The sequence below is a fragment of the Drosophila miranda genome, assembly GCF_003369915.1.
Source record: "Drosophila miranda strain MSH22 chromosome Y unlocalized genomic scaffold, D.miranda_PacBio2.1 Contig_Y2_pilon, whole genome shotgun sequence".
Taxonomy (NCBI): domain Eukaryota; kingdom Metazoa; phylum Arthropoda; class Insecta; order Diptera; family Drosophilidae; genus Drosophila; species Drosophila miranda.
In genome coordinates, this window is record NW_022881614.1 from 33,354,342 (window position 1) to 33,367,196 (window position 12,855).

The 12,855-nt window shown below is 49.0% G+C and overlaps 2 protein-coding genes and 1 non-coding gene across 5 annotated transcripts in view; 2 read left to right on the forward strand and 1 right to left on the reverse strand.

The window, feature by feature from the left end:
* The window catches only part of LOC117192471 (long-chain-fatty-acid--CoA ligase 3-like), a 36,042-nt gene extending 25,465 nt beyond the window's left edge, over positions 1–10,577 (forward strand). For 2 of the 3 annotated variants that reach the window (XM_033397163.1, XM_033397162.1), the window contains 3 exons: positions 5,472–5,910; positions 5,979–6,185; positions 7,665–8,146. In XM_033397163.1, coding sequence (XP_033253054.1) covers positions 5,472–5,910; positions 5,979–6,185; positions 7,665–8,143 — 1,125 coding nt within the window. In that variant the 3' untranslated portion in view covers positions 8,144–8,146. Of the gene's footprint in view, positions 1–5,471; positions 5,911–5,978; positions 6,186–7,664; positions 8,147–8,203; positions 8,377–8,445; positions 8,710–8,784; positions 9,061–9,129 lie in introns of those variants that run through there. The other variant, XM_033397164.1, reaches the window with a different exon arrangement.
* LOC117192473 lies at positions 6,101–6,841 on the reverse strand. Its single transcript, XM_033397166.1, has 3 exons — positions 6,490–6,841; positions 6,256–6,412; positions 6,101–6,193 (listed from the first exon to the last, which is right to left on the reverse strand). Exons 1-2 carry the CDS (start codon positions 6,795–6,797, stop codon positions 6,262–6,264), a joined length of 459 nt encoding a protein of 152 aa, XP_033253057.1. The 5' UTR covers positions 6,798–6,841; the 3' UTR covers positions 6,101–6,193; positions 6,256–6,261.
* A 302-nt stretch (positions 10,578–10,879) lies between the features above and the next one.
* Trnal-cag lies at positions 10,880–10,963 on the forward strand. The gene has a single exon. It is a non-coding gene; the product is annotated as a tRNA-Leu (tRNA).
* Positions 10,964–12,855: the final 1,892 nt, after the last annotated feature.

Below are 12,855 nucleotides of genomic sequence, written 5' to 3' on the forward strand. Positions count from 1 at the left end.
TCGATTTTTTAATTATTTATGAACTCTAATATTTTTTGTGGAACAGAACACATGCACACACATACACTTCGGCTTCGGCTGAGTCGGCATGAAGCTTTCCTGTAATCACACAAAAAAAAAAAAAAAAAAAAAAAAAAAAAAACACACACACACACACCCGTGTGGTGAGCGGGCAGTAGAATACCACCACAGCATGTCACAGCTTGTCGTATGAGGCGACTAAGAAGACACGGGGATGTTCTGCTCCCTCTAAAGAGCACTAAAGCAACTCGTAACCGCCCGCACAAGCCAGGTATCCCCCGGATAGGTCTAACACACTTGTGAAACACCTAGCTAATACGAGAAGGCGACTAAGACGGAGACCAGTAAAGTCTTAGGATAGGAACTGGACCCCCCTTTTTTTGGATTGATGACCCCAGGGCTGACGGAAGCCAGCATTCTAGCACTTTAGTACGCGGAATGAAACCCCGCCGAAATGGCTGCTAGGTTAATGCTGCTTCTGCCCCGTCCCGTGAAAAATTGGCAAATCTCTAAGCACGCTCCTTGTTCCGTAGCCATTAAATTGGACGTACAGGCTCAGTTGAGTCACTCCTGACTAGCGCGGATCCGGCTCTGAACTCCCGACCCCATAAGGGCGGGAGTCAACCCTCGCATGGCCTCCCTGCTTGCATAGACAACCATGGGATTATAACGCGACTGTACAACAGACAAGGACAACGGCTTACGAGTTGGGACCCAACAAAATGAGTAAAAGTATCACACCCATAAGAAGAAGGCTTCAATAAAAGCAAAAAAAATGGCGAGAACGCCAACTGGTGAGCGGACCGACGCCCCGCTGCCGGCCCTCCCTGGCCCGGAGCAGCACCAAAAAGCTCAGGGCAGCACAGCGCTGCGCGATCTAGGACGAGAGATCACGCAGCTAGTGGAGATGCTCGAGGATGGCAAGAGGCGATCCATACACCAACCCATGCGGGACTCGATCGAGAGCATAAGGGTGCTGTATGAGCTGGGTGCTATCCAGCTGCACGACGAAGGAGCTAAGGCGGTGATCAGGACCCACCAGTCCTCTCAGACGTCACCGATTTTCAGACCTCTCCCGGAGCCTAAGAGGAAACAGGCTGCAGGTGCACCAACACCCCGGACAAAGAGGACCAAGGCAGCGGTCGAGGTCCAGACCACACCAGGAGTAGCAGTTGAAAAGGACGCCCACGCTGAAAAGGAGAGAAAGGAGCCGGAGGAGACCCCATTTCTGACGGTGACCAACCGGCGCAGAAGGAAGAGGCCGCAAAAGTCGACTGGAGCGCTCGCGGACAAGACGCGACCAGACGTCATCGTCATTGCCACCAAAGGTGAAAAGACCTATGCAGAGATACTGCGCAAGGTTAGGACGGACGAAACCCTGCGTGGACTCGGTGATGCGGTCGCCAGGATCAGAAGGACCCAAAAAGGAGAGCTACTTCTACAGCTCAACAAGTCGGGAGAGGAGACGGAGACGTTTAAAAGCCTGGTAGCCAATACGCTGAAGGAGCACGCAGAAATCCGTAGCCTGTCGCACCGGGTGACCGTAGAGTGCAAGGACCTGGACAAAATAACCACCACGGAGGATATATGCGAGGCTCTGAGCTGTCTGCGGATGACATCCAGCTGAGAAAGGCATACGGCGGAACCCAGACGGCCACAATCAGGCTGCCAGCGGAGAGCGCTCAAAAGGCTCTGAAAATAGGAGTCCTAAAAGTAGGCTGGGTAAGATGCAGACTGCGTGAGCGAATCAGCGTCACCAAATGCTTCAGATGTCTCGAGTTTGGGCATATGGCACGACAGTGCAGTAGCAAAGTAGATAGGTCCAAGCTGTGTAGAAGATGTGGAAAGGAGAACCACCTGGCAAAGGACTGTAGCCTGGAACCACAGTGCATGCTTTGCAAGGGAACGAGCGCAGACTGGAAGCACGTGGCCGGCAGCGGTAGATGCCCCCAGTTTAGGAACGCCCTGACTAAAAGATCAGCATGAGGTGTACTCAGCTGAACTTAAACCATTGCGAAGCTGCTCAGTCTCTCCTGAGACAAGCAGTCAGGGAGAGGAAGACCGAAGTCGTGCTCATCTGCGAGCCATTCAGGGCGATACCAGGAAGCGGTTGGACCAGCAGCAGTTGCGGCAAGGCGGCCATCTGGGCCGTACAAATCCTCCCCCAGGAGATATGCGCAGCCAACGAAGGATTTGTTAGAGCGAGGCTTAGAGAGGTAACCTTCTATAGCTGCTATGCCCCGCCGAGCTGGGACCTAGCGCGCTTCCAAAGTATGCTAGCGCATATAGCGGAAGACGCGCGCGGAAGAGCCCCCGTAATAATAGCGGGAGACTTTAATGCGTGGTCCGTAGAGTGGGGCAGTAAGGAAACCAACGCCAGAGGCACGTGTCTGCTCGAGGAATTTGCGTCCTTGGACGTAATACTCGCAAACGATGGCAGAAGCTAACCTACTTCAAGGCGGGTCGAGGGTGCATTATCTACCTAACCTTCATGAGCGTCTCACTCCATAGGGGAGCTACGTGGAGAGTAAGCGAGGAGTTTACGTTCAGCGACCACCAGGCGATCCACTTCGAATGCGGAGCAGCAACGAAAAGACAGCTAGCCAAAATTACCGGACCTAAATGGAAGGGCGACCACCTGGATGCGGAAACCTTCACGGAATATCTGCGCAACGCCAGCTGGAGCCCTGCGCGAGAAACGGCAGAGGGCCTGGCTCAGAAACTGGCGAAGCTCATGGAGGAGTTATGTGGCAATGCCAAGAAGGAAGCCTTGCAAAAGAGGAGCGCCCTGCTACTGGTGGAATGCGGAGGTTAACCAGCTAAGGAAAGCCTGCCTACGAGCAAGACGGTGCTACCAGAGAGCACGAGGTCGGCCTGAGTTCGAAACCAGGGGAGAGGAACTCCGATCAGCGAAAAGAGCCCTTAAACGTGCCATAAAGAAGAGCAAGTCAGCCTGCTTCAGGCAGATATGCGAGGAGGCGGACGTCAACCCTTGGGGACGGCATATAAGGTCGTCACCAAGAGGATAAGGAGCCAGTCAACACCGGAAGTGACCTGCCCGATCCTGCTTCGTAGCATCGTGGAGGCCCTATTCCCACAGCACCCGTATAGGGAGGAGAGCGTCTCGAGCTAAGACTCCAAGCTGAGGCAACAGATTTATCTTGAGGAGGTGATAGCGGCTACCAGGAGAATTGGGGATAAAAAGGCACCAGGACCGGACGGTATCCCAAACAAGGCATTGAAGCTTGGAGAAACCACCAGACCAGAAGTATTTGTTGACACGTTCAACAAATGCCTACGGGAAGGAGTGTTTCCAGAGCAGTGGAAAGTGCAGCGGCTAATACTTCTACCCAAAGGAAATAAGTCCCCGGAGGAACCATCAGGATACCGCCCAATATGTTTGCTGGATACGGTCGGCAAAACCCTGGAGAGAATCGTCTACAACCGACTGCAAGTTGTGATCCAGGAGAAGGAGGCCTTATCGGAGTCCCAGTACGGATTCCGGAAGGCCAAATCAACGGTCGACGCCATCAAGGCAGTCACCGACATTGCATACAGAGCGATCGAGGGAATAAGATGGAGATTTGGCACAAAGGAGTACTGCGCGGTGGTGACCCTGGATATCCGTAACGCGTTTAACTCAGCGAACTGGTCTCGGATAAACGAGGCGCTCGGGAGAATTGGAGTTCCCACCTACCTGCTTCGGATAATAGCCAGCTACCTGTCGGGTAGGGTACTGAGGTACGAGACGGAGGAGGGACCAAAGCTCTACAGGGTGACAGCCGGAGTTCCACAGGGATCAGTCTTAGGACCTCTACTGTGGAACATAATGTACGACGACGTCCTGAGACTCCAGCTCCCGCAGGGATGCACGCTTGTCGGTTTCGCTGACGATCTCGCCCTGGTCGTGGTAGCCAAAGAGCTCCGAGAGGTCGAGGCGACGGCCAACGAGGCAATCCGAATCGTATCCAACTGGATGGAAAACGCGGGATTGGACCTGGCTGGCCACAAAACGGAGGCTGTACTCATCACGAGTCGGAAGAAGGTGGAGTACGCGACGTTTCGCGTGGGTAATGCGACTATTAAGTCGCAGGAGTCAATCCGGTACCTAGGCGTGATGCTGGATAACCGATTGAACTACCGGGCCCACATCGAGTACGTGAGTCAAAAAGCCTCCCGGATGCAGGCAGCACTCGCAAGGATGCTCCCCAATATTGGTGGACCCAAGGCAGGTCGTCGCATACTCCTGGCGAGAGTAGTGGCCTCGATCCTACTGTACGCTGCGCCGGTGTGGTCTTCAACCCTATCCGGCAACATGAGTCTAAGAAGAAAGATGTCAGTGCCATATCGGCTCTGCGCTCTTCGAGTAGTGTCTGGATATAGGACGGTGTCGGATAACGCAGCCCTGGTCCTCGCGGCCATGATACCGGTGGATATACTAGCGCTCGAGATGACGCATGTATATGAAGCGCGCGCAGGGATGCGAACTAATACATCGCTAGAGACCATCCGTGCGTCGGAAAGGCGGGCGTCGATAGAAAAATGGCAGGCAAGATGGGACACGGCCACAAATGGACGGTGGACCCATAGACTAATCCCGGACATTGAGTCATGGATAGGGCGGAGAAGCGGAGAGATGAACTACCACCTCACCCAATTCCTGACGGGTAACGGAGGATACAGGAAGTATCTACATAGGTTCAAACACGAGGATACTCCCGAGTGTCCTGAGTGTTCGAATGAGAGCGAGGATCCGGAGCATGTGATCTACCACTGCACGAGGTACTGCTCAAGTGCAGAGTATTTCCCACGACCAGAGGAGCTAATGGCGTTCATGACGGAGTCCGACGAGAACTGGAAGCGCGTTAGCAACACCCTAATAGCCATCCAGAGCGATCTGAGAAGATGCGAAAGGGAGCGACGCGTAGAGGAGAGTGCCTAACGTAGGCAACCCATCCCCGCGAGGTAATACTTTGCGGTGATCCCGCGGGGAATGAGGTGTGCAGCTGTGCGTGGTGGTGAGTTTAGCTGGGAAGCCCCGAAGGGGTAGTCCAGTTCGTTGACTGGTACGGGCCGGTCGCGTCTCTTAGAGATTCTTACCCGCCGTGGCGTATCCATGGAAAAAAAAAAACACACACACACACACACATACACAAAAAGAAAGCACAATAAATGTTCCTAGGAATTGGTGTTTCATGCAGAGTTGGTTTGCCCGCCCCCCCCTTTTGGGCGGCTTTTTGGTGTTGGTCCCAGAAACATGTTCTCCCCGTGTTATGGCCCCATTCCAAAATAACCCACAACCCCCTTCAAGCTCACATGTCTGTACTCTCCCTCTGCTGATCGCCCACACCCTGCCCATTGCCACCCCCACCCCCGATCTGCCGTTCATTTGAGTCGATCCTTGACACGACATTCCAGTAATCAATCCACTGTTGCCCCCCCTCTTTCAGGCCAAGATCATCAAGAAAGATGAAAGCGAGCTGACATACCGGACCACGGACCCGCCCCGCGATGTGCACGTGAAGATGCTGCAGGAGAACATCGATACGCTGGAGAAGGTCTTCAACTATGTGGCCAAGACGCACTCGAACAAGCGCTGTCTGGGCACGCGCCAGATCCTCAACGAGGAGGACGAGGTGCAGCCGAACGGACGTGTCTTCAAGAAATACAACATGGGCGACTACAAGTGGAGGACCTTCACAGAGGCGGAGCGGCAGGCGGCCAACTTTGGCCGCGGCCTGCGAGAGCTGGGCCAGAAGCCGCGTGAGAACATTGTCATATTCGCCGAGACCCGGGCCGAGTGGATGGTGGCCGCCCATGGCTGCTTCAAGCAAGCCATGCCCATTGTCACCGTCTACGCCACCCTAGGAGACGATGGCGTGGCCCACTGTGAGTATATAAGCCATTTATTTATACCATTTTCGAGTAATAATGTGAGAAAATTAATTGCTTGCCAGGCATCAGCGAAACGGAAGTCACCACGGTCATCACCTCGCACGACTTGCTGCCCAAGTTCAAGACCCTGCTGGCCCAGTGCCCCAATGTGGACACCATCATCTACATGGAGGACCAGCTGCACAAAACGGAAACCACTGGCTTCAAGGAGGGCGTCAAGGTCTTGCCGTTCAACCAGGTGGTCAAAATAGGACAGGACAGCAAATTCGGTGCGTTTCTAGAGAAGGATGAGAGTTGAAACTTTTATGGGACAGCTGGTTGCCACAATTCAGGACACACCCTTGCTCAGTTCTCCTCTCCAAGATGATGTGGCACTGCCTTAAGCTTTGGCACCGATGTCGATGTTGAGGCGTTGACCTCTTCATCATCCAGTGTCTGAGTGGTCCTTACGAGATGGTCCATGCTGGGTGTAGTCAGCTCACTGTAAAAGCACCAGCTATACCAAAGAGAGAGAGGGGAAAATATCGAGCCATTAGCTAATTGGATAGTGTCCCTTTTCGTGTCGGTGGCCACCTGTTCTCGGCAAGGTTAATGGACTCGAACATCAGCTGAGTTGGGATATCTGTCAACTCGGAGACGAGAGCCGCTGGCAAAGCTGGTATCGCATCCAAAGGCCCCGGCGCTGGCTCCGGCGATGTCCCAATGTTGGCGACATAGCTGCGATATGCCCGATAGGCCAACAGCCCACAGTACGCGCCAAAGAGCGAGACAAATACGTAGCCGGTCTTGGGTTTTGTTGCTGTGGCCTCCATTAGAGCATTGCACTGCTCCACACATGTCAGCGGGGTCAATATGATGAACTCCTCCAAAGTTTTGTCCATATTTCGAAATACTGAAACTCAAACACGTAAAATTTTGAGATAATTTGTATGTTTTATGAGATCTGGTATAGGCATAGCTCGCAAATAACTGTTGACACTTTCGGCGTGTCTGATAAAAACCTCTCATTGACGGACACATTGAGAAAATGGACTGAAAAGACCCGATCAAATCTGTTTTTGCTCAACTCGCTCTTCGCTCAAGCAAAGACCGATTTTTTCACTTCTCTTTTGTTCCTGTTTTTCACTGAGCATCTTGTCGCGAGTGAACGAACAAAGTGTCTTTTGCGTATGTATGCGTGCTTGTACGTGTGATGCTTATGGCAACTATCAACTTTTGTGAATTCTATACGGTTTGACTATTGGAGCTTAAAATGAATCGTGAAAAGCAAAACGAAAATGTTCGTTTGCCAATTTTGCAAATAAATATACATATTACAATACAATAGCCCAAAAGATGCGGGAAACATGAATAAATAAACATATACACGAAAAAAAAAAATAAAAACACTTTACTCAGACACTTTTCTGGTTCTGCTCATCTAATGACACTTTTGCTGTGAGCGCTTGACCAAAGTGTCTCTCTAAGTTGTTATTGTGAGACACGATCGTGTGTCGGGCTCACCCGAAAACCCGAAACACATAACACAAGCGAAGAGACAAAAAGTGTTCTGCTCAGTGAGAGACCGTGTCTTCGTGGTCTTTTTCGGTTTTGTCAGTGACGAGACAGCAAAGGGAAAAAGTGTTGACCGTCGTTTGCGAGCTATGGGTATAGGTGATAGCACAGCGCAGGCATTCTACTATATTCCACATTCGACATTCCACTTCCACTTTCACTGATTGAGTTTTGATTTTTGTTTGTGCCCACAGAGAGCGTGCCACCCAAGGGCGATGATATTGCCATTATTATGTACACATCCGGATCCACTGGCACACCCAAGGGTGTCCTGCTGTCGCACAAGAACTGCATTGCCACGATGAAGGGCTTCGTCGATATGGTGCCCATCTATCCGGATGATGTGCTGATTGGCTTCCTGCCGCTGGCTCACGTCTTCGAACTGGTGGCGGAGAGTCTCTGCCTGATGACTGGCGTTTCCATTGGCTACTCGACGCCGCTGACCCTCATCGATACGAGCAGCAAGATCAGGCGGGGCTGCAAGGGGGACGCCAGCGTGTTGAAGCCCACGTGCATGACGTCGGTGCCACTGATACTCGATCGCATCTCCAAGGGCATCAACGACAAGGTCAATTCCGGATCGGCCTTCAGGAAAGCCCTCTTCAAATTCCTCTACCAGTACAAAGTCAAGTGGATACAGCGAGGCTACAAGACGCCTCTCATTGACAAGTAAGAAGGCGGCATCGGAGATTCGATTAAGAATCAGCTAACGAATATTTCATCCTTTGTGCAGATTTGTCTTCAAGAAGGTGGCTAAACTGATGGGCGGCAAGGTGCGCATCATTATGTCGGGCGGAGCGCCGCTATCTGCGGACACACACGAACAGATCAAGACCTGCCTGTGCGTCGACTTGATTCAGGGCTATGGATTGACAGAGACCACATCGGGAGCCACAGTGATGCACGGTAAGTGGAAGGAAAGTTGTGCCCCTTTAAGCTCGAAGACTCTACTACTCTTCCCCGTTCCCCGCGTAGAGAGAGACATGACCTATGGACGCACTGGTGGACCATTGACCGTCTGCGACATTCGTCTGGTCAATTGGGAGGAGGGAAACTATCGCGTCACCAACAAGCCATATCCGCAGGGCGAGGTGCTCATTGGTGGCGACTGTGTCTCCCAGGGTTACTACAAGCTGCCCAACAAGACCAACGAGGATTTCTTCGAGGAGGATGGCAAACGCTGGTTCAAAACCGGCGACATTGGCGAGGTGCAAACCGATGGCGTACTTAAGATAATTGGCAAGTCTCGCATCTGGCTGTAATGTGTTTTTAGCAGTCACCTAATAATCCCTCTCTCTCGCTCTCTTTGCGCAGATCGCAAGAAGGATCTGGTTAAGCTGCAGGCCGGCGAATACGTTTCTCTTGGCAAGGTCGAATCGGAGCTAAAGACATGCGGCATCGTGGAGAACATCTGCGTTTATGGCGATCCCACAAAGCAGTTCACTGTGGCGCTCGTCGTGCCAAATCAGAAACATCTGGAGGATCTGGCCGAGCGTCACGGCCTGCAGAACAAAACCTATGAGGAGCTGTGCTCGTCGCCAGTTATGGAGAAGGCCATACTCAAGGAGATTGCCGATCATTCACGAAAATGTAAGTCGCCACCCGCCATCTGTGTATAAGATGGGACAGTACTAAATGTTTTGTTGGTTTTACTTGCAGGCAAATTGCAAAAGTTCGAGGTGCCCGCCGCCATTACGCTGTGCAAGGAGGTCTGGTCACCGGACATGGGCCTGGTGACGGCTGCCTTTAAGCTCAAGCGCAAGGACATTCAGGATAGATATCAACATGATATTAACCGCATGTATGCCTCATGAAAGTCAATGTACTAAACACGCTGGTTGGTGCACACGCAACAGCAACAGCAACGACAACAACAACAACAACCAGCATTACGATAACTTGAGTTGAGGAGCAACGAGTTGCGACGAGACCCAGTGTGTACTGCCTGGCAGCCCAGTACCACTCCCACGCAGAGAGACACCAGCGACACAACGATAAGCACGCATAACAAAATCCGAAAACCAAATTAGCTTAAGGACCAAAAGATCTAGGAGCTAAACCAGACAGGCGACACGAGACGAGACAAGCTCAGACAAGCGCATGTATAGAGAGTTCTCGTTTATATGTATATCGATTGTGTTTCCTTTTATTTGCCAGAGTTCTTTTGTTGCGAATTATACTTGTTCTTAGCCCATAATAAATTGAGTTCTTGGAAGCCGATAAGGGGTTTGGTTTGGCAGCAATGCTCTGTGTCTGTCGGTGCTCAGAATGGAATGCATATGCAATTTATGATGACCGAATGCCTATGATAATGAAAATGATTATATTGATGAATGATATGAATGAGAATGAGAATATTGTGTAATGTACAGTTTTCGGTTTTTAGTACACTCTGTGGCAAAAACAAATTTGCATAAACAATAATTATTTTTATAGAAAAACATTAAAGTAAGCTTAAGTGGTTTCCTATTAATTATGTACATACAATATATAAACACACACACGCATACAAGTTTATATATAACTTATATATATAGTGTACTTCTTTATGTAGCTAAAGCAAAAACCTAAGCGACTTGATTATGAATTAAAATATATAATGCAAACAAAAAACGATGTAAAATAATTAAGCACATTTTCTTTGGCGCAACAAACAAAAATGAAACAAAAGCAAAAGCAAAAGTGGAACCCTCCATAAACTATTTTTAGCACACACAAATGGCAAAAAAGGTTACAAACGGCAGATGTAGTATATATTTTAGCTCAATTTAGTTCAATGAAAAGGAAACGGGCCACAAATGTATTTTATGGAATCCAGTTTGTCAAAAGCAAAAGCAAAAACTCAAAATTCAAATGCAAATACGTTTTAGTCATACTTTTTAGTTAAACTATGTATGAATGTATGTACGACCTAGGGAACGTATAGCAATTTTTTGTTGGAAACTGCGTTTCTTACAAAATAAGTTAATTTTATTCAAACGATTTGTTTGCAATTTTTACGAAGTGCGTGAGTGGTGGATTTTTTCATAATTAACATTGATTTTCGTGTTAAATATGGAATGATACGATGCTAATAAGACACATTTTAATTATATCTGGATGAGTGGCAAGCAAAACAAAATATTTAAGAACCTTTTCTACACATAAGTATCATTGCATTATAATCCTTTTTTGATTGATCGTATCAAATACTGAGATAATTCAATAAATACAACACATTTTTTGTTTTACCTAAACAGCAAACATTTAATTATGCAGAGGGAGTGGGAAACACCGAATGGATGATGTCATAGCTTTTCTACAGAACTCTTCGTCCGAAGTGTAGAAGCTTTCGGCCAGATCAATTGGCGCAGAAAGCTTTCAATTCTGCCCTCGGTTAACACAGGGCTGGCATGTACGTCGCTCAACGGTCAGGATGGCCGAGTGGTCTAAGGCGCTGCGTTCAGGTCGCAGTCTACTTCTGTGGGCGTGGGTTCGAATCCCACTTCTGACAAGCCAGTATCTTTTTTAAATATATTTTTCTTTTTTAACCCATTTTACACCAAAAGCTAACGGTTGGCTTGCCTCACAGAAAGGCAAATAGTCGCCTGCTGTCGTTAATTTGGACTGTGCAAAGAGCTGCGGAGGTGCGCTCATCCGCATTAATCTGTCTGAGCTGCTGACTTATTCACTCGCACTTGTTTGCCAATGTAAATGACACAATTAGCACGGCTCGCTGCGCTGCTTTTCACTCGCTGCAGTGTTTACTGTAGTCGTAGTTTCACTGTGCTCTGTTTATTTGCTCCCCCGCGACTTTGTGCATGTTTAAGGCATGAAAAAAGAAAGGGGAATTGTTAATGTTCCGCTGGCCGAAAGTTCAGCGCTTGAGTGGAAGAGAGGAGCCATAGTCCGAGTCTGGCCATTTATAATAGTGGAGAGTGCGTTGCACCTTTAGGTGCACCTTCGGGCCCCGCAGACTCAGACACTCTGAAGTGGCCGCCAGAAACAGATCCTGCCACTGCTGCCAGCGACATTCACTAATGCAACAAATAAATCATAGAAAATAAGAGTATAAGCTACCACAGAAGTTTCCAGTCCTGTGGGGCGACAAGCTAAAGCCGGGACACATCCAATCTGAAAGAAAGAGAAAAAGTAAGTGAGAGCATGAAACATGCAATAGTGCAACATCCTTCGCTGCTGGACAGGGACAGAGAGCACCTCCTGGTCCTATATGGGCAGTGGCCGCCACCCGTTTAGTGCTTTTCCATTCGACATTTTTTGCTACTGATGCTGACCGGAGAACCGGCGACCGGAGGCGAATTTATTGCACTTTTTTGTGGAAATTTGAGTACTCATGGCTTGCAGCAGATTAAATTAGACTTTCCCCTTCACAAGAACCGAGTGCAGAGCAGAAAAAGTTGAACACTCGCGTGGGGACTCCACTGCCAGCCGTATCATATGCAATGGCACTTTTGAAATTAATAGCCTGTGACAGGAAAAGGACGACGAAGGAAATCATGTAGAAGAAAAGCTTCGATTTTTATACATATACATTCAAACAATTAAAGCGTATCTACAGTCGTTGAGCAGAAATTATAGTAGAAGTACAGAGTCAAGAAGGAGGATCAATAGGCAAAGGACACCACGCAGGTTTTCGCTGAGGGCGTGGCTTGAGAGCGAATGAGAGTCGTCTCAGCCGAGTGTGTCGCGGAAGTTTTGGTGTCTGTGAGATAGAAATAGTCAGAAGAATTGATTTACCAGCAGTTACTAACTAAATATTTGATTTGGAGTTCAATTCCGTCTTTCTTGTTAAGTAAATAATTTCAAAAAAGAAACGAAATTCTATTCTATCCTTTGTTTGGCCAATTCTGTTGCAAAAGCTTATTGTACATACATACATATACGCATTGGAAACATAATCCAGCTCAAGCTGAAAATGCAATCGAAACGCACTCAATGCAGATGTATCCCAATCTGCATCTACAACTGTAACTGTAACTGCAACTGAAACTGAAACTGTGGCTGTATCCACAAGTAAAATTTGCGCAGGATGCGTGACTCAGGTCCTGTTGTGCGTTTGATGCATTTGACAAAACGAAATTTGGTCAAATAGGAATTTGCATGCGGGAGAACTTCTGACCTTTGTGCCCGCCCGCTCTACTCTTCTCTATGTCCTGCAAAAATTTGCATTTTAACTGCACATTCAAAATTGATTCGGACGCCTTCTCGGCCGATTTGGGGCTACAACAACATATCTATCTCTGTTTTGGAAACTGGAGCTGCGTTTTATTCGGCCTCATTGTCATGCGATATGCCCCCTGCCTGTGGGCAACGATTATTATTATTTTACCTAGTCAATTTCGTAATCCGACTAGTACTTTTGCTACGCTGCTGTGGCGCACACCC